General features: G+C 38.0%; 2 protein-coding genes across 2 annotated transcripts; one reads left to right on the forward strand and one right to left on the reverse strand.

Annotated features, from left to right (window-relative positions):
- Positions 1–3,679: 3,679 nt before the first annotated feature.
- LOC108037506 lies at positions 3,680–19,891 on the reverse strand. The gene is made up of 3 exons (XM_044461661.1): positions 19,645–19,891; positions 12,319–12,624; positions 3,680–5,615 (listed from the first exon to the last, which is right to left on the reverse strand). The coding sequence occupies exons 2-3, from the start codon at positions 12,401–12,403 to the stop codon at positions 4,534–4,536; spliced, it is 1,167 nt and encodes a 388-aa protein (XP_044317596.1). The 5' UTR covers positions 12,404–12,624; positions 19,645–19,891; the 3' UTR covers positions 3,680–4,533.
- Positions 7,459–12,302, forward strand: LOC108037520 (putative gustatory receptor 77a). Its single transcript, XM_044461631.1, has 3 exons — positions 7,459–7,500; positions 10,162–11,313; positions 12,040–12,302. The coding sequence occupies exons 1-3, from the start codon at positions 7,459–7,461 to the stop codon at positions 12,199–12,201; spliced, it is 1,356 nt and encodes a 451-aa protein (XP_044317566.1). The 3' UTR covers positions 12,202–12,302.
- Positions 19,892–20,120: the final 229 nt, after the last annotated feature.

Genomic DNA, 20,120 nt, shown 5'->3' on the forward strand with positions numbered 1-20,120 from the left:
TGGAAAAGGCGGAATACTTAGTCTAGGTAAGTTTTCTTTTTAGTCGTAATAATAGTAGTATTTCGAAAGATCTCTTGCTTAGATGCTGTGGTCCAAAATGGAGACCGGATCGTAGGAACGTTTCTTGGCACGCTGCCGGCAAATGTAGGAGCCCATGACCACAATGACAATGGAGGCTATAACCGCATAGGCCGGTAACCATAGTTGGTAGAAATTGTTGGTTTGGCTCACCACCTCCACCACTTTCGGTTGGTCAAAGGCATTGTGGCAAATGGAGCTGGCCAGTGGTGGTGCAGCGGTGGTGGTGGTGGTTTAATTATTTCTCTCACTGTATAGGTTGAGGAGTTTTTATTGTTGTTGGGTGAGGTTTTGGTTCCGTGTTTCGCCTGTTGACGCAAATTGCCAAAATTGCCTGCGGTTGTGTTTACATGGCGAATGTAACAGACAACAGACAAGTGACAGCCGCACGCACCGAATTCAAATAAAGCCAATGCCAATGCCGTGTCTACAAGTGGGGGGTGGTGGGTGGAAAAGAAGGCAGAAGGCCATGGAAATGCAGGACGAGTCAGCAATCGTGCGGTACATTATTTAATTTTGACATGTGCTTGGGGTTTTGTCATCTGTATGTACATCTCGCCAAGTAAATACCAATTGGCAATTCAAATTCGTGCTAATGTGCTTTTGATACATGAATTGAGGTCTCCGCACATCCGTCAGTAAATATATATCCACTGATATAGATTTCAGACCAGACTCATTTGCGGTTTCCAATGGTAAGGCGTCTTTGATGATTTTATTGGCTTTCGGTTGCCTTTTCCAATAAATCATTTGCATTTATGGCATGTGACAAGTCCATTCCTATCTCCACTCTAGTTCTCTGTGTATTTTGTTCTAATGACGGCCAGTTTTGATCTGGATTGATGGCACTTCCATTAAACATGGATGCAAATCGAGTGCTTTCCGTTTCCTGTTCGGAATGCGGAACGGTCTATTTAAATGTTGACTGGATGTTGGGCCATGTATTCAAGTGCTTGGTATTTTCGGTTATATTTAAAAGGGATATCTTTTTTCGTTTAGAAGGCTACAACCGATGTATGCCCACATTTATAGATTTACTATTAAATATAAGTTTTTAAGGAACATTTTCATTTATGTCAATACTATTATATATTATTGACCAAACAAAAATAACAATTTAAATGCAACTGTTTCCAAATGTATTTTAAACCTATATTCATTCCAATCTTATCTAATCTAAAGTGGAAAAATCCATTTTCTTTCAAAAAATTTGTAGCGCTCTTAAAAGTTTCGATTCAAGTTTACCTTTATTATTTCAGTTAGTTCAGGATCAATTAAAACATTCGAGGAAACAATTGCACTTTATTGTTTGCTCGATACCGCTTGTTCCAGTTGATAGTTTTTCCATTGCCCTTTGACTGTAGAAAATATTTTCCCGTTTCCTTTAAACTTTTCTCCTGTTGTCTGCACTTTCCAATCTCCTCTCGGTTTTCCTCTCTGTTCTGCTTCGGTTTTGGCTATTTTTTGTGCAACGTTTGCCAATGGCTATTCACTTCTCGAGACATGGATTTGATTGCTCCAATGCTTCTCAATGTCTATCGTCCTCATCTTAACCCATTGGCAGCTAGTGGGTGATAAATGGTCCAGTATGCAAGCTTTTTGTGCAATAAGGTAAGTTGGTTAGATTTGTAGCTACAATATTATTATTTGCAATTGCTATTATTTTCATAGGTGCATTAAATATACGGTTTGCTTCTGACATTTCTCAGAACAAGGCTGAATGAGATATAATATTAATATAAAATAAAACTTTATTTTAATATATAAAAATAGCAAGCTGGGTTACTAAAAACAAATAACAAACTGTATAGCTGATATTAAAACGAAAATGCGATTATTACTTTAGGTGCACGGTACTATAAAACTTTATTATTTTAAAAGTAAAGGAGTAGACCTAAACAATGAATTTTTTTTTATTTCATATAAACCTTTAAATTTTGTAAATATGTGTTCTTTAAAAAGCTCTCGTGGGTTAACGCAGCTCTCCTCTTTTATCGTTTATTGCTCTGTTGAATGGTGCTGCCCAGATATAAATTTCAACAGTATACTTTTTTCGCCCACTTTATACTTTCTATATTTCTTCCTTTTTGTGTGGTTCAAAAGCAAATCTGTGTAGTGGGCGCTTGTCCTTCCGCTTATCGAAGGCTCCTCAGATCCCAGATGCTTTTTGCCGCTGTTCCTGGCGAGCCTCAATAAATCTACCATCGCATATCTCTTTGGGTCTTGCCTTCGTGTTTTTACAGCATCAACAACAAAATAACTCAAAGTGTCATCCAAACTCTTGAAGTCTATTGTGTCGGGCCTTTGTTCCCTATTTGTTCCCCCTATTCCCCGCCCGTTGTCCTTTGCCCCGCTGTTTATCCCTACAAAACGTTTGACGGTTGCAGTTGTCGGGGATACACGTGTTTTTCAGGGAGGGGGTTTAGGGGGGTGTCATTATTTTGCTCTGCTTTCAGCTGAATCGAAGCAATATGCAACACCCCACTATGCCTCTTCACGTGGCATTTTTATTAGGTATATGGCTCGGTAAATCACTATGCCACCCATTCAACTACCTTCTCACACAGAATGCCCATACACTCGAATTATTGGGACTTTATTGTATAGTCTGTATCATATAACAAAAAAATGTTGTGTGGTACCTTTTTTTTTAAGGAACTTCTTCAAATATTTAGTTTAGTTTCATTTTCGTAATAACGTTTCTGAATAACCACAAGCATTTAAAGAAAATTCGTTTGGTACTCCGAAAGCCAATTTGCTTTACAGAATTTACATATTTAAAAAGTTTTGTTAAGCATTTCCTTAGATAAATATTTGCCTTAGCAAATCGTTAAAATTTCTTAGAACATTTGCGTATGTTGATGAAACGGTTTCTGCCTACTTTTAAGGAAATTTCCTGGTTTCCAGTGTATACTTACGTATATACCTTATTCATGGTATTTTAGCATTTGATAACAATCTAAACAAAATGTACGACATTGTGGGGCTGCCATTTGTGCGAAGTGGGTCGCCCACGCAACAAGGCAAATGGGAAGGCTCAACGAGGCGCCGCCAAAGACCCAGTTCCCATGCATATTCGTATTTTTCCAGGGTCTCTTTAGGCACCCCCCCAATCCGAATCTGTACCTTTGTGTATTCCATGTTACCCACTTCAAGTTGCGCTGGAACTTATTACATATTATAAATCATATCATGCCCTGACATTATGCTTAGCATACAATTTGCCAAGGAGCGACCTTTTCCCACTCTGTCTTCCTTTGGCTCTGAAGGTCGAATTTAAAATGTGTAAAAAACTTTGCCGGCAAGTTTTTGAATATCCTTTACAAAGCAAATGTTTCCAGGGGTATAAGTTAAAGTGTTTGCTCTGTACTTGAAGAAAGCTAACAGATTTTGGGACCTTTGACCGAGCCTCGATTCAAAGATTTCCAGGAATTGAAATCATGTTGGCTAAGCTGCTTATGTATTTAATTTCTAATTATACGATTGAAAAATTGACTATGCTTAATGTAAAAAAATGTGTAACTTTATGTTGAGAACTGAAATAAAATATGCTCTTCAGCAGACCAACAGATTTATACTCCCATTAATTTCGATACTTTAATCAATTTAATTGGTTTCTTCGCTTTGCATACCAATTTTGGTTTATTTTTAATCATAAATTTAAATAAAGTTTTAATGGTATACATTTATGTGGCAACGTTATGACATTAGCTAAAGTTGGACGTCCATCTGCGATTGCGGTGCGTTCCATTTCGTTCCGGGGCTTTCGGGTCTTGTGTTGCAAATACTGTTTTCCACTTTTTTAAACAGCAGCATGCCTTGGTTGACAAATTACATAAGCTAATTAGCATATATATCACATACTTCCTAAATTAAGAGCTAAAACTATAAACTAAGAAGTGTCTCGAGCAAGTGTAAACTTATTTTTTGCTTACTCGCTCCTAAATATGATTTGGTTGTTCTCTTAAATCAAAACGTTATGTTTAAAAAAGTAGACTTCCCATGGAAGGGGAAAGTATAAAGTATTATATATACATACATCAATTGCGCTTGTTTAGTAATAGTAACTCTTGTTTCGTTTGTAATTAAATATGTTGGCGTAATTTCATAAGAATACTTTGATTTTGTTGCTGCGGAAGTTCGTTGCTTAAATTTTAGTGTGGCTTTCATTCGTTTTATTTTTTTTTGCAAGTGAAAAGTGAAAAGTTAAAATGAGATCAATACCAAACAAACAAAGGCAAAGGCTTTAGAAGGACTTGGGTATTTGGTATTCCTATTTAGGCGATTAAACTGAATGATTCAGAGTGACCAGGCCTGACTCGTACTCATTTCCATCAGCAAATCTGGTCACACTCAAAAAGCAAAACAACATAAAGTTGGAAAAGGCGGAATACTTAGTCTAGGTAAGTTTTCTTTTTAGTCGTAATAATAGTAGTATTTCGAAAGATCTCTTGCTTAGATGCTGTGGTCCAAAATGGAGACCGGATCGTAGGAACGTTTCTTGGCACGCTGCCGGCAAATGTAGGAGCCCATGACCACAATGACAATGGAGGCTATAACCGCATAGGCCGGTAGCCATAGTTGGTAGAAATTGTTGGTTTGGCTCACCACCTCCACCACTTTCGGTTGGTCAAAGGCATTGTGGCAAATGGAGCTGGCCAGTGGTGGTGCAGCGGTGGTGGTGGTGGTGCTGCTGGTTGTTGTTGTTGTAGCAGTGGTGGTGGTGCTGTCCAAAAGCTCTGAATTCTGCTGAACGGTGGTCGGGAGATCAGGCAGCAGCGGAGGCAGTGGCTCCTCCTCTGCCGGCTCAGACTCATCGACATAGTCCCCGTAGGATTCATCGTCTTGCTTTTCATGCGGCATCGGGGCACATTTGGGCCAGCAGACCGGACAACAGGTGTCCTTCAGCTTGACCTGCCGTTCACTGGGACAGTTGAGGCTGGCGCACAAGGACATCGTGCACTTGGGCTCGCCCTTCACGCACTCGCACGTCTGGCAGTTGTCCGTCCAGGTTTCGCCGTCCTTGTAGAACATGCCCGGAATCTTCGACTGGCACACACCCTCGGCCCGCTCGTCACAGCTCTGGTGGCAGATCTTCAGCCCGGAGTCGCACTTGCACCGCTGGCACTGCTTCAGCCAGTGGTAGTCCGTGTCCCGCGCCACCGTGCAGTTGGGTTCCGCCCGGCAGTCGTAGGTGCCGCAACACTGCCCGGGCGTGTTGCCATTCTCCGGCAGCAGCTCCACCGTCACCTCGTCCGTTTCCGAATCGCAGTCCGGAATGTAGCACGTCTTGCACACACACTTCCGGTTCAAGCAGCACTGCACGTAATCCTCCTCCGATATCGCATTCCTACTGTAAGATGTGGCATCCCCCGAGGACATGTCACCAACCCGTGGGGGCAACTCCACCGCATTCGACTTAATCAGGTCCACCGCAAGTAGGTTTTGGCGAATGGAACTGTCCACCGGGCATTGCATTTCGGCGTCCGGCGGGCATTTAATCGCATCACACGAGTCCGGCAAAGGCTCCTGGTCAACTGTAACGAAATTATGGTGGGGAAATTCCAGCCGTTAGTGGTGGTCAATAAAACATGAAGGTCTCAGTTGCAGCTTAGGTGTACTTAAGTAGAGGTGGGCGAGGGATGGGCCTAATGCAGGTCACCTCAAGAAGTGCTCTCTTATTTATGGCAAAGTGTGGGTTTTAAGTTCCCCGACTAGAGAATAATAATAATGGTGCGAAGGTAAGCAGCTTTCTAGGGCAAAAAAAGCTCTTCAAAGACTGTATCTTTCGAGGGTGAGTCAACTTGCAGGAAAATGGAAATTATATCAAGTATAAATACAGCATGAACTTGAATGAAATTTTATTATATAAGTTAATAGTTATTCACAAAAAAAATATTTATGGGATTTTTTATTATTAAAATGTTTAAAAAATTTAGGAGGATGTAAAACAAATTTTATCTAATAAAGTTTTAAGAAATTAAAAAGAAGTCAAGAAAAGTTTTCGGCTTTTAAAAACTCAGTTCCTAAGAACATTTTGGATAAAGAAATGTATCTCGGTGTGTTTTATGTTTTTAAATTCCTTAAATGTCAAATAATTAATAAAATTGCTTACCCCAATTTTTATCCCTATTTAATGAATTATGAGGAGACGTTTCCGACCCTATAAAAAAAATATAGTCAAGAAAAGGATCAATAGGGAAGTAAAATAATCCTTTTCTCTCTCTCTTTTTTTCTTTTGTCTGTCTTTTCTAGTCTCTATTTAAAGATATCGAATTGAAACTTTGCACACACCCTTCTTTTTTTACACAAAAAAAAAAAGAACAGTTCCTAAGAACTGATTGATGGACATGCCATAATCTGTTTGTTGGTTGGAGTTGGGACTTCTATGGGTTTTATTTGGCCGATCAATCCGACGCCAAATTTCATAAGGATGGCCGAAAATTTATACTGATATAACTGATTGATCGGAAATGCCATACTTTGGTGTTTGTAAAGTTAGGAAGTTGGGATTTTCTGTGTTATTTTACGTACAATTTTTAAGTATATATCTTAAATGCCATATAACTATTGATCAAATTTTTTAAGTTGGGATTTCCTATGGGATTAATTTTGTGCCTTATAATCATATAAATTTAAAAGGAATTAAAACTTGTTTTTAAAGTTAGGAAGTTGGGATTTTATGTATTAAGAATTTATGAATATTTTGAGAATATAATTTGCAGAATATTTAAGGAATGCTTTCCTTTTTTTTTTAATTGATCAAGGGAAAGATGTACGTTTTCCTTAGCTCCATAGGAACAATAGGGTGAAATCGGTAATTTGATGATTATCAGAATTTTTGGCATAAAACAAAAACAAGAAATCATATTGCACCCCTTTCTTCATAGTTTTCTTTCCACCTTATTTTAAATGGAACTTTTATCTTTTAAACAGAAATTTACATTGAATTTATTATCCTCTCACCTCGCAGAATATTTTTCAGCAGTTTCCCCATATCTTTGCTTTAATTATAGCCCTTTTATTTCACAGGGTCAACGGAATAAAATGCATTAAGGTCAACTTATCGGATCGAATGTCCGTTGCTTATCTAGGTAAGTGATTCATTAACCTGGCACAGTGGGACCCTGCCGAAGTGGAGAAGTAATGGAATAAAGTTGAACCAATTAAAGTTTTCCACTTGCTATTGATTGTTTGCCTTCCATTAATTTTATATTCTATACCTGAGACTTAATTCACTTCAACATTTTTCTCTTTTTATTTCTTTTTCCTTTGGCGCGTGTTCCTTTTTATGGAGTTTTTCTCCTTTCTTCAAAACGTGAACGCTCATTGTTCAAGTTAATTTGTCATTTTCACTCGAATTTTCCTCTCGTTCTGACCATGCCCTTTGACTTTCTGGCCCTGGGTTTCTCCCTTTTCCGGGTAAACAATCAAGGTCTGGCCGGGACAAAAGTAAATATCTGGCCGGAAAAATCTTCTTGATTTAAGCATAAGAATCTACCCATCCTGTCGAATATGAAAAACTAAACTTTTTCGGTTTTTCTTGGGGCCTGCACTTTGATGTCGAGGGAGCAGAATGTTTGTGGGGATTGTTTGGTGGGTCGGGTGATTTTCGGTGGGTCGGCGGCTGCTTTGAAGGAGCTCAACAAACTTCTTACACTTTATTTAATTAAAGTTTTACTTGTTCGTTGTTTTTCGCATTTGTTCGCTGACGCTGTCGTGTTATCAGTGGGACAGCTGGGACAGTTGTCAGCCGCCCCCGTATCCGCAGTTCGACTTTGAAGTTTGGCGGCGGGAGGTTGGCTAAACGAGGCATGTCCAAAAAATAAAAATAATTTAAATGCTGCCCAACATGATTTCGGCACAAAAATGTGTAAATACTCGGGGATTAGTCAATGGTTTTATGCTCTTTGTTTTGGATTAACTCGTAATTAAGGGCATTTTCTGGTATAAACTTTCTACAACACAAATAAATTATTGTGATTTTAACAAATCCGAATTACTTTAAAGACTGAACTTAAGAGTTTTACCTAAAAAGAGATACCTAAATTTTAAATAGATTTATCTTGAGTTCTTAAAAATATAGTTCACTTTAATCTAGTTTTAATTGCCTTTAAGAAAAATAATTTGAATTTTTGCTGGCATCCTTTATAATTCTTCCTAAAATACTCTTTCTGCTAAGCAACACATAATAGTTAAGTTAATAAGAACGAAAGATAAACTTTACGATGGAAACATGTTTTATATTACATATAAATATTTAATTTATTGATTTTATATTTCGATCTTAATTTGTAACTAATAATTATGCTCTTGATACATTTTCGTATTATAATTTATATAAAACTGAAAACATATTTTTGAATCATTCAGTGTTTGAATAAAAAATACATTGTCTAAATAGTTGAATAGTTAAATAAAATTGAAATGAATACCGATATGATACTGTAGTTTCAGTTACCCCTCCTCTTGCTGTAGAGTAACCGAAAAAAATGTGAATGAATTAGCCGTCAGGCGAGGACATTGCATCGCAATTTACAGCGAGCTGCGGAGCAACTGTCAGACTAGCCGGCCACCTAACCTAGATAAAACCAAACCGCACACTTGGCTGCCTATTCAGATAAAGTCGGAGCCTGCGACAGAACCAGAAGCTATAGAACCTGGATCTGGGGGGCTGAAACCAGATACAAGATCCGAGGAAGAGGACAAAAGCGCACACAGACTTGTAGATACATGGTTGGCTATTTTTTTATTTTCCCCCACTTCTGCTGCCACTTTTGGCTCTTCGGTGAGAAACTTATAAACAGCCGTGGAAAGTTTTTATAAAGGATGAAAGTACGAACTCGCACACACATATAGACACGCGAGTGTTTTTGCATTTCATGTAGCATGAATGCAAAAAAAACAAGAGGGGGAAAAACTCTTTAAAAGCGAAAACTTTTTTAATAATCCAGCGACAACGTCCTGACTTTGTGGCCTGCAGATATACAGATACAAATACGAAGATACGGGATACAAGAGCACGGAATCTCTTCAGTCGAGTGGGCCAACTGTTTCAGGAATTTAAATTGTTAGTTTATCTGCGCTCGGTGCTGATTGGAAATCCAGTTTATCCCCAGCAGAATCCCATTCACAGGTGAGAAACGGGATGGGAGATGCAAACACCTGAAGCCACTCGCAAATTGAGTGATTTCGGGGGCAGGAATCTCTGAGATACAATTGGAATCCGGTGGAAAGTAAGCCACAGACCATAAGCTCTCCGAGCTTACCTAATTTCCATCCGAGTATCTCGGCCAATGTGATTTTTCCCTGTCTAGTTGCCCAACCAGCCTTCCATCCTTCCATCCAACCATCCATCCGTCCATACATTCATTCATCTATCCACCGGCGAACCCTTTTGTTGTGGCACTTTTGGGCTGCTCACTGAGTGTGTTATCTGGCCAGATTATCTGGCTGAGTGAACGCCTTGGCTAAACGGAATTCAATCAGGCTAATAGCTGGCGTAACCACACTCGGAAAATATTTTTCTTTCATGAATGGAAATTGTTCCACTCATAAGTGGGTTAAAATGGCCAAAAATTTTCAACGTTTGAATGTATTTTTGAACACATTGAACAACTCATTGTGGGAATATTTGAATTTTTTCAACATTGACTCTTTTCATTATTTTTTGTGTATTTTTAGTAGTTATTCGTATAAGCACTTTAATAGAAACAACCGAAGTCTTGTTTATTTATATATATTTGATTTATATAATAGAAGGTATTGATTTTTTTTGATATTTTCATCAAATTTGTGTCAGACCACTAATTTGTTTTTATGAAAAAGGCAATATCTCCAATAATAAATATTTGCCATATAACGATAAAACACAGTTGAAATGAAAATGTTCATGCTCTAGAGTTGTTTAAACCTTGAAATGTAAGCGAAATTTTGTATTCAGATTTTAAGAATTTAATAAAACAACACGAGTTCTTAAAACACTCCCCCATTAAAAAGCACTTCATTTTTTTGAGTGCACTGCCTTGAGTGCTGCCTGTGGCTGTGATTCGATTATGTCGTTGCCTTTGGGTGTCCAACTAGCAGTTTCGTTCCCAGCCCGGTTCCATTCATATCACAGCGATGCCGCGCTGGCTGCATTTGCTGGGCATGTCGGCCCTGGCTGTACTGTACAGTCTGACCAGGGTGTTCGGCCTAATGGCCACCGCCAACTCGAGTCCCCGGGGAATCGAAAGGGTCAGGCAGAGCCTCTACTGGCGCATCCACGGATGGTTGATGCTGATCTTTGTGGGCGGCTTTTCGCCATTCGCCTTCTTGTGCATTTTCGGGCGGATGACCTTTCTGCGCCAGAATCAAATTCTACTGCTGATTGGCTTCAATCGATATGTCTTTCTGCTGGCTTGTGCCTCGGCCACACTGTGGATACACTGCTTCAAGCAGGCGGAGATCATTGGTTGCCTCAATCGCTTGCTAAAATGCCGCCGACAGTTGAGGAGTCTCATGCACACACAGGAGCTGCGGGATTCGCTGGACTGTCTGGCCACCAGGAAACACCTAATAGAAGTGGTTGCCCTGCTCAGCTCCATTGTCCTCTCGTCGGCCCAGCCCATCCAGATACTCAAGGACGATCCCGAAGTGGGGAATAACTCCCTATACGCCTTCTCTTTGGTTTTCGTTTACACCTGCCAACTCATTCTGCAGCTTTCCCTGGGGATATACACGATGGCTCTCCTTTTTCTGGGTCACCTCGTTCGACACTCGAATATGCTGCTGGCCAGGATTCTCGCGGATGCCCGGAAAGTTTTGGAAAATTCTCTAGGGGCAGGATTGGCGCCGAGCCGCCAGCAGCTATATAAAAATCAACAAAAATGGTTGGCCCTCGAGTTATGGAGATTACTTCATGTGCACCAGCAATTGCTGAGGCTGCACCGTTCCATCTGCTCATTGCACGGAGTTCAGGCGGTCTGTTTCGTGGTGTACGTTCCCATGGAGTGCACGATACACCTGTTCTTCACATACTTTATGAAATACAGCAAATTCATATTGCGAAAGCACAAAAGAGGCTTTCCTCTGAACTATTACGCGATAGCCTTCATGCTGGGGCTCTTTGTAAATCTTCTCCTGGTAATTCTACCCTCATACTATTCAGAAAGGAGATTTAAGTGTACGAGGGAAACACTCAGATGCGGCTTGCCTTTTCCATCGACAAACACTGTTAGGCAGCTCAAACACACTGTAAGTTCGCTTTTTTCGTTTGATTCTTTTTATAAGAATAAAGTTTAAGTTTTGACCACATTTAATTTAAAATAATTCGAAATATTCAAATCAAGTGGGTTATTAAATGGTTATTTAATAAACCGAAACCAAAACGTTATTACAATTTCAATTTCTCGATATATAAGTACAATTTATTCCGCACTAAAATCGATTTTAGAATTTAATTTTCAGTAAAAACACAGGATCAAGCAGTGTGAATTCTATTGTTTTTAGTTTTTATACTCATATAAATTGTGTTTATATGCTAATCATTTGATTGTAAAAAAATCAGAATTAATAAACGTTTTATATTCAGCAGGGACTGCTCGTAAGTCGCACATCATAAAATAGTTATCCATGCTGACATGAATTCTAATAGCTCTCCAATTATAATTGGGGAAAACATATAAAAAACATCAAAGAGAACCACCGAGGCTGATTAAAAATGTATGCACATCGAAAAACAATTTTTCTAATTATGATTTTTTACCATTATTAATTCGTATCGAAAAGTATGGTAAAATGAAACACTTGATGCAATTTTCGTACTTAGTTTTAATGTAATGTTAATGTGTAACTGTGGTTAAGGTAAAATTTACATTCTACTTATTTGTTTTATTTACTGAAGACAGTGATTTCACTGGAGTAAGACATTTTGAATAAATTAACGCCATTGTGACATTTATTAATTTATTGTTTCCACAGATGCACTACTACGGCCTGTTTTTGAAGAATGTGGAGTACATATACACTGTCAGCGTCTGTGGACTTTTTAAGCTGAACAACGTCTTGCTTTTCTGCATAGTAGGGGCGATGCTGAATAACCTGATGATACTGATACAATTTGATAAAGTCCTAAACCAATAGCTTGCAAAATCCCAGGACAATGGCCATAAATAAATACAAATTAAATTGTTCCCTTGTTAATGTTGGGCAAATATGTGTGCATGTAAAATCCCATGAGTGGGGTGACCCCTCACTTACGTGTCGTTGCACTGGAAACAAATATGAGTCCATATATTATTAGCATCTGGTGCCAGCACCTCCATGTCTTGTGCAAGCTTGGCATATTCGCTCTGTTTGCTTTTCAGTTGGGCTACGGGTGGCTGGGAGGTGGGTGGTGGGTGGTGTTGGGCGGTGGGGTGCCGACAGCAGCTGATGACAATCGATATGACCTTGCCTGGTCGCCGGGAATTGTTTGCGAATTTCTGGCTCGCTATCAAATCATATAAATGTCTCGTTATAATTTGCGAAAATCAAAATCAATTGGCATCTTCTCGGCGAAATCAACTGCAAAGAACAAAACACGAAAAAATATAAGAACATTTTGTCAGAAATCTTTTTAGCCGGAAACGGAATGATATAATGCTTAAAACTATACAAATAATTAACTTATAATTTCACAAACGGAATTAGCTAGTTTTTGGTATTGTTAGATTTACACAAGCCTATATTTAAAATAAAAAATTTAATGTTTTGATTGCAAAAAATCGAGCTATTTTTAATCTCCACATTATTTTACGATTTTCAAAAAAATAACAAAGCCATAGAGAGAACAGATTAAAAAAAAAACAAAAACCAATATCGTTCCCATTTTACGACATTTTTCTCTCTGTTTTCTTCAAAATTTATTTGTTATTCTTCTCATCTGATGAAATGCGAATTCTAATTTGATTGCATTCGCCAAAAAAAGCAGAGCAAAAAGGCAGTAAACACTCGAAGCGTTAATAAGAAGGTGCCTCCGCACCGAAATGCCCTCTCATGCTTTCGGGTTCTCGGATCGGTTTGGTTTGCTTTGGTTTGCCAGTACGTCACTGCTAAAAATAGAAACCTTTTTTCGGCTCTGCGAGTAGTTTTAATGACCAAGTGCCAGTCTCTCATTTGTAGGACGGGTACGGGGGATCGGTATCAGCGAGGGTCGGGGTCACCATTTCCCCGGCAACAGAAAAATGTTTGTGCATGTTTTTGGCTTTGCTGAATGGAGCGGTCACTGAAAAGGCACTGATAAAGGTGCACAACCCACACATTGTCGACAGGGGGAGGGAAATCGGCATGGAAATGGGGGCGGACACTGCCGCCTTGTCCCAGGCACCATAAAAGACCTGTCCATGTCCACGTCCGTGTCCGAATCGAACAAATTTTGGGATTGTGCACTGGGCAAAAAAATAACACTTAAAGGCCTTTTCACAAATGCTTTATCTTAAAAATGAAAAATTATACCTATAAAAAAATAATGCTTGGAATGATTTAGAGCAAAAAGTTTTGGCAAGCTCATCAAAAAAAATCATCAAGATATTCCACACAATTTAATATTGTTGATATTTTGTGTTATCTTATTGGCTATTTTTAGTTTTTAATATTGTTTTCGACTATTATTTTTACAAATGGGTCTTTAATCTTGGGAAAAATTTTAAATGTTTTCTAAGTTAATGACAACGTCCCCTTTAAAATCTTTACCAAGATTAACTGTCGACCTTCGTCTTTCCCGTTGAAACTCTATGTTTCTCTTCAAGTTCCTAACAACCTTTTTTTTCGACCTTCGGAAACTTTTTCTAGTGTGCTATTGGCATTGAATGTCGGACGATGATTTGCTTTTCATATGCATTCAATCAAATCCTAAACGTATCCATCCACTCTCCTTTAAACGAGGCCGAGATTTGTGAGATACGAGCTCTGTGCTCCATTCAGCAAAGCTCCGTTTAATTTCTGGGCGAAACTGAATTTCCTTTCATCAAATTTAGAATTTCAGATTCAGATGGATGAAAACAGCAGCTTGTGCAAATGAGAGCTTTTGGGCTTTATCTTATCTGCTGCACAATTTGCATTACGCAGACCAGGTAGACAAAATTCGGGGGAAAACGCTTTAATTGCGGAGTGTTGTTTTCACTTAGCCGATAAACCCGAGCTGCCAGATTCCTGTTGCATGCATATCTCTCGAGTGAGTTCGCTTATGATTACACATTTCAACTGCGATATACATGTGAAAACCGAGTGTTTGCGACCACAAATATTTCTGGGAATTTGTTTGCTTTGGACGAACTACGAGAGTACGAGCTTGCAGGTTCAGTAACCTTTCGAGTGTGCCAACGTTTCGAAGAGAGTTGCCCGTAAAAATTGTATATTTTGCTAAGCGGAGCCAAAAACAATTCCATATTAATGAACGCAGGAAAAAAATTGGTTTATAAAAGGAAAAATGTGCGAACAAGTAGTCCGAATATTGGATATAAATGGCATACAAAAATGAATGGGCTATTCCGAGAAGTTGGCCTGACAACAATCAGCGCAGATATTGTTTGTATCTAGAGGAATTTTAATTATCGTCTCGTTGGCTTTAACAAACAGATCTTATCTTATTGTGGTCGGATTTGTCGGATCTTTTAATCTTCGCTTCCTGTCGTCCCTTGTTTGTTTTACTCTCTCACCTTCAGACTTTCGTTTTGGGTAGAACTTTCGCTGCATCGTTACACCGAAAGTCAGAAAACATATTAAGAAAAGTCTTTTGATGTTGTTTCTTAATGTTAGAGGAAATACAATCCTCAAGTTATGTTTTAAGAATTAAATAATTGTCATTGTTGCTATTGAATAGTGATTGATACAAAATTTGTATAATAGTTTATAAATGGCCAACGTAAACTAACATCCGGCTAAAGTAGTTATATTTATTTATTTTAAATCCCTCCAAGAAAACTAGACAAGTAATTTATGGTGTGATTTTAAAATAATAATTAAAAACATTCCATTTTCCATAATAAAATGTTATAATGAAATTATATCACATACAAATTGGGCGCGTTATCTTTCACATTTTTGTTTCTTTAATAAAGATATAAAAATGTTATCATTTTATTTTTGTGTTCTAGGTAACAGATTCTATGCCTTATTACCTATCTATCTATAGGTTCATATTTAATTGTTTAGTGTTTTCCTGTTTAAAGTCTCTATTTGCTTTGGAGAGTAGTGCGTATATACTCGCTTAACCGATCGATTACCTTCGGAAGTTCTTTTCTGCTTATATCTATATCTGACTCTATGTATCTGTATCTCAGGGTGTGTGCGGTAATCGCATATTTGTGTGGATGACTAAACTGTGATAGCTGCAAAGTAACTTTTCCCCTCACAAAGTCTATGGGTCTGAAAAGTGGGGGGTGGTTGTCTGATGGTTGATTGTGAGTGAAACGCTGACGAATGCCAACTTCCAGTGACTTTTCTTCTCCGCTCTGCATAGTTCATCATCTTTTTACCTCGAACGCAAGTTAAGCTTTATTATTGCCATAAATTTCACTTGAATGCGAAATCTGATGCATCTATGCGATGCTTCCAGTTCGGCTTTAGCTTTAGCTTTGGCTCTAGCTTTTTCTTTTCTGCTGTTTATCTTTGTAGCGGCAACACATGCAAAACCCGACTGGCTCTGTGTGCATAAATACTTGCGAGCACACACATCTGCCTTGGTATTTGCTCGTGTGCGCGTACAATAATTTCACGTTCAACAACTTTTGGCTTTTTTGATGAGCCAGCAACAACAGCAGCAGCAGCAGCAACAGCAACAACAGGAGCAGCAGCAACTGCAACATCAGCACAGCAGCAACATCAGCAGCCCGCACTTGAAAGGTACGTTCGGAGGAGGGGGACTGCGGGGCGGGGCGATTACAAAGGGTACTATGGGGCTAAGAGCGGGGTTTTAGGGGGCTTACGGGGGAATAAGAGGGAACCTCATGTGCGGGCAGTTTGGCTCTTTCTGTTGCCATAGCCACCGCTACTGCCATTAAGTTTGTCATCTCTTTTCAGCGCATTGCAACTCGCAGTTGGCTCGCGAAACTTAAAGCGAAAAAATACACGGCTCAAAAATAAGGCCAGCAACACAAAATTATTTAAGATAATGTTTTTTTCTATGTATCATATCTTGTACAACTTTAAAAGAAATTGTGTCGTACCAAAAAAAAAAATTCAATAAAAATGCCCATTTTAGATAATAATTTAAAATTAAATTTCTAAAAAATAGAAGCATTTATTATGCTAATATGAAATTCTTTTTAAAATATCACTTATTTTTACAACTATTTAATATGTTAAATTTTCATTAATAAAACCCCTATGAAAATTTCATGACCCCTGAAAGTTACATTTTTAATTTGACTATTTATTGTTACTACATTTTAAAACGGTATACTAATGAAAAGGCGGCAATATAATAGGTCATTATTAAGCTAATTTGTAAATTAAATCTTTAAAAGATTACTTTTAAAGGGCCCGTATGTGAAGGCACACGAAGTCACATCAATAAATTTAATCCGCACCCGCAATATACCCAATTATATTTATTTAACTATTGTCAATAAGTAATAAGTAATTAACTTAATTTCTTCTGGATATCCATCATGATACATTCTTGCAGATTATGAGATTGAAATTGCTTAACTGGACTATCTATAGCGATGACGTCAACTGATTATGTGAATTGCTAAATAAATCTGCCTTCTGCTCTGGAATTTAGTGAGAAATTTATAGTTTTTACGTCACAGTTTCATCTTGAGTCAATTACGCCGTTATGGACCATATGAAAAATATTAAATGAATTTAATTACATGTTGGAATTTTTCAAAAATCATAAAATTTTGGTTGGTTTTTTTCTTTATGCGCGTCGTCATAAAATTAGAATGAAATATGATGGGATTATTCTTCTAATTTCTATTTAATTCTTGATCTGAGGTTCGTTTGTTTACGTTTTATTCTCGTAGCTGGATTATTAATAGGAAATAAAACTAGCGATGTGACAAGAACAAATATAAATAACATCACCTTGTTGAATATGGTAAGATATTATAATGTTAACACACATTTTTTGTCAAATCTTGTGTAGTTTATTCAAAGCAATATTTTCGCTGTGGCGTATGTATACAAATTATATGACTTTCGGAAGTTCATGGATATGTTTGTTTTCTACAGAATGTATACAAATTGTATGCAAAGTTTTGTTCAAATTCGTGTCCAACTTTGCAGCGGAGACAGAAGCATACATTTTTTTTGATGTATCGAATTGGCTGCTTATTGATGTGCGATGGTATCAGATTTCATCGCAGTGTAGTCCGAGTGGTCGAAGTCGTCGCCTCGTCTCGTTTCATGACGGTTTTGTTATGCTTTTGGTCGCTTTGCCTCGCTCTGACCTCTGAATTCGATGCGATGCCGCTCGCTTTTTGCCCAGAATACCCTTTCAAGGTGGAGTCTGTAAAGTTTTCCATGGCAATTGGACGGTGCGGAGAGGCTGGCATTGCCAATCAATTGCTGAACTTTCATTTGCATTTCGCTGAGCCGTTAATGGGAATCGCTTTGAACTCTAAATGGTTCGCCAGCGGCCTTTTATGAGGCTTTTCAAGGGTTTCAAGCTTGAAACGATCTACTGAAGCGAGTTAATGGAGGGGAACATTTGTTGAATAGAGCATTGATTTGAATATGACGAGACAATTTTGTATGGTTGATTCCGAAGGAAAGTGTTATTACGTATTACTGCTGTTTTAATTAAATGCAGTGAAATCGTGCATAATCGGTACATATGTATTCAGGAAATAGTCACCTTAATAGATTACTCTCAACTTTTCATATTTACTATTTATTTAATTGTTTAACAATGATTCTTTTCCTCTTGGGTCAACATGCTTAAGTTGTTTTTTTTCAACCTCGCCATCTGGATTTTATTTACCTGCTCTAATTTCTTATTATTTAACATTCCTGACTCTTTTGTCGAACTATTGGAAATTGCATTAATGGATATGAGAAATAATTTAATTTCTTATTTTTAAAGAGGATTACAGTTTCGACTTCTGCTATATAAATTTAAGTCCCATTTTCTGACTTTTATTTATTTACTCTGGTTTCTTATTTTGCGGCGTTGCTTATTTGTGTACTTAAGTTTTTTGATATGTGGAATAGCATTCACATTCATATGTGAAAGAGTTATTTTTAAACGCAAATGTATAAACAAATAAGCTTCTTGCTTAATGGTTAAATTTATAAATAAAAAAAAATAAATAAAAGTATCATAGCTTTAAAAGTTTTTAAGCTTTAAGCCTACTTTACTCTTCCCCTTCCGTAATTTTCTCAATTTAGAAAAGGGTGTATTGTATTTATTTTTTATTTTTAAGAATAAAGAGTAGTATAGTTCAGCAGAGAATCATTTTTTTGAACAAAAACCCCTTAAGCGTGGTTTCGAAAGATCGGATATATTCGATCGAAACTCTTGTCGAACACATTTTAGCCCCCCATCTTCCGGAGGGGATTCAATCTTCGATACCGTCACGTAAGCATTTCCCCACCGACTCTTATTTATTTGCTCTGGTTTCTTATTTTCGGCGTTGCTTTTCGCCGTTCGGCTTTTTAAAGCTTGCCCCTGCTTCTTTCTTTCATTTTTCTGCGAGTAGTTGGCAGCGTTGTGCCAAGCTTAAATAAGACTTTAATGGGATGTGCGTGCCGCAGAGGAGCGGGGGTATTATATATAGTTAGGTACTGGCATGGTAAGGCTAATGAAATCAAATTGCTCGATCATTGCGATAAATTCCCTACCACCTCTGCCTAATTTTCTGTCCATTTACGCATGTCGGTTTGCTCTTTTAACCTTGATTTCTTGGTGTAAACAAAAAGTGAAAAAACAAAAAATATAAACTAAATACAAATAAAAAAGGCGACACAGGCCGAGTGACAGACGGCCAGCGAGTGGGAGTGAGATACATGATAAACGATGCCGAGATACAAAGATACATCGAGCATAGTAGTACGAAAAGCTTTCAGCGTTTGACGATCTGTCAGTCGCGCCGACTATTTGTCCCTGTATTCTCATCTGGTGTTTGCCGTTTTCATCTGTTTTCGCTATCGGGCTTTTTATTAAGTTACCTATTTATAATTTGTTTATTATTTAGCAAATGCCTGCGAATAATGTTTAAATATACCTACGGCAGCATCTGGAAATCGCTTAGGAAACTGACAAAACCAAAAACCAAAAACCGAAAAAAAAACCTATACCAAATCCATAAATATTTTATAAATGACGTTATTGTACAGTTTTCCCCTGGTTGTATTATTAGCTATGCTATCTTATCTATGTACGCTCAACGTGTCCCAATGTGCGTGTCGGTGTTTGTTTGTATAGCCATATTGGGTGTTTGTATGGGCCAACAACGCTACCGTCATTACCCTTCTACTTTTATGCTGGCTTATATAATCAGCGAAAAAAAGGGGAAAGAAAAATGACTTAGTCGCAGATTCGCCACTGCCTTATAGTATATAGATTATGTACAATCTGTGGAATGCGCTTCTACACACCTGCCACGTAAATTCGTTTTGTTGTTCTTGTCACTCGAGCATAAATTGTGGTTTTTCACATGATTCGCAGTTTTCTTTTCACACAACACTTTTTTTTATATTAAAAAAGGTTTTTTGTTTTGTTTTTTTTTGGGCTTGCTTAGCTTGGTTTTTGTTTCTTTTTAACACGGTTTCTGGTCACTTCACAAAACGAAAATTAATTGTGGGTGCATAAATCTTGTTTTTTCAGCTGACAAAGCTCACGCGATCACTGCTGAAATTTAACTGAATTTTCAAGTTTGTTCCACTCAAATATAAAGCTTGACGGGGCTTGTGAAGGCATTCTCTCTGGGAGAGTAAAAGTTTTGGGTTTTGGGGGAGAGAGTGGAGCGCAGAGAGCTACATATATGACGCGATCTGTAGGAAAGCTCGTACTCTCTTTTGGCCCGCATTCCTTGCAGCCATGCATTAAATCTTTTTTGTTGATCTTTTACCGG

This window comes from Drosophila rhopaloa, unplaced genomic scaffold (genome assembly GCF_018152115.1).
Source record: "Drosophila rhopaloa isolate 14029-0021.01 unplaced genomic scaffold, ASM1815211v1 contig_47, whole genome shotgun sequence".
NCBI lineage: Eukaryota > Metazoa > Arthropoda > Insecta > Diptera > Drosophilidae > Drosophila > Drosophila rhopaloa.

Coding starts and splice junctions, on each gene's coding strand:
- LOC108037506 (XM_044461661.1), bottom strand. CDS start 12,403: ATGCCAAGCTTGCACAAGACATGGAGGTGCTGGCACCAGATGCTAATA. Junction 5,616..12,318: donor TGTTTCCAGTGCAACGACAC/GTAAGTGAGGGG, acceptor ATTTCGTTACAG/TTGACCAGGAGCCTTTGCCG.
- LOC108037520 (XM_044461631.1), top strand. CDS start 7,459: ATGCCCTTTGACTTTCTGGCCCTGGGTTTCTCCCTTTTCCGG. Junction 7,501..10,161: donor TGGGTTTCTCCCTTTTCCGG/GTAAACAATCAA, acceptor GTGTCCAACTAG/CAGTTTCGTTCCCAGCCCGG. Junction 11,314..12,039: donor TTAGGCAGCTCAAACACACT/GTAAGTTCGCTT, acceptor TTGTTTCCACAG/ATGCACTACTACGGCCTGTT.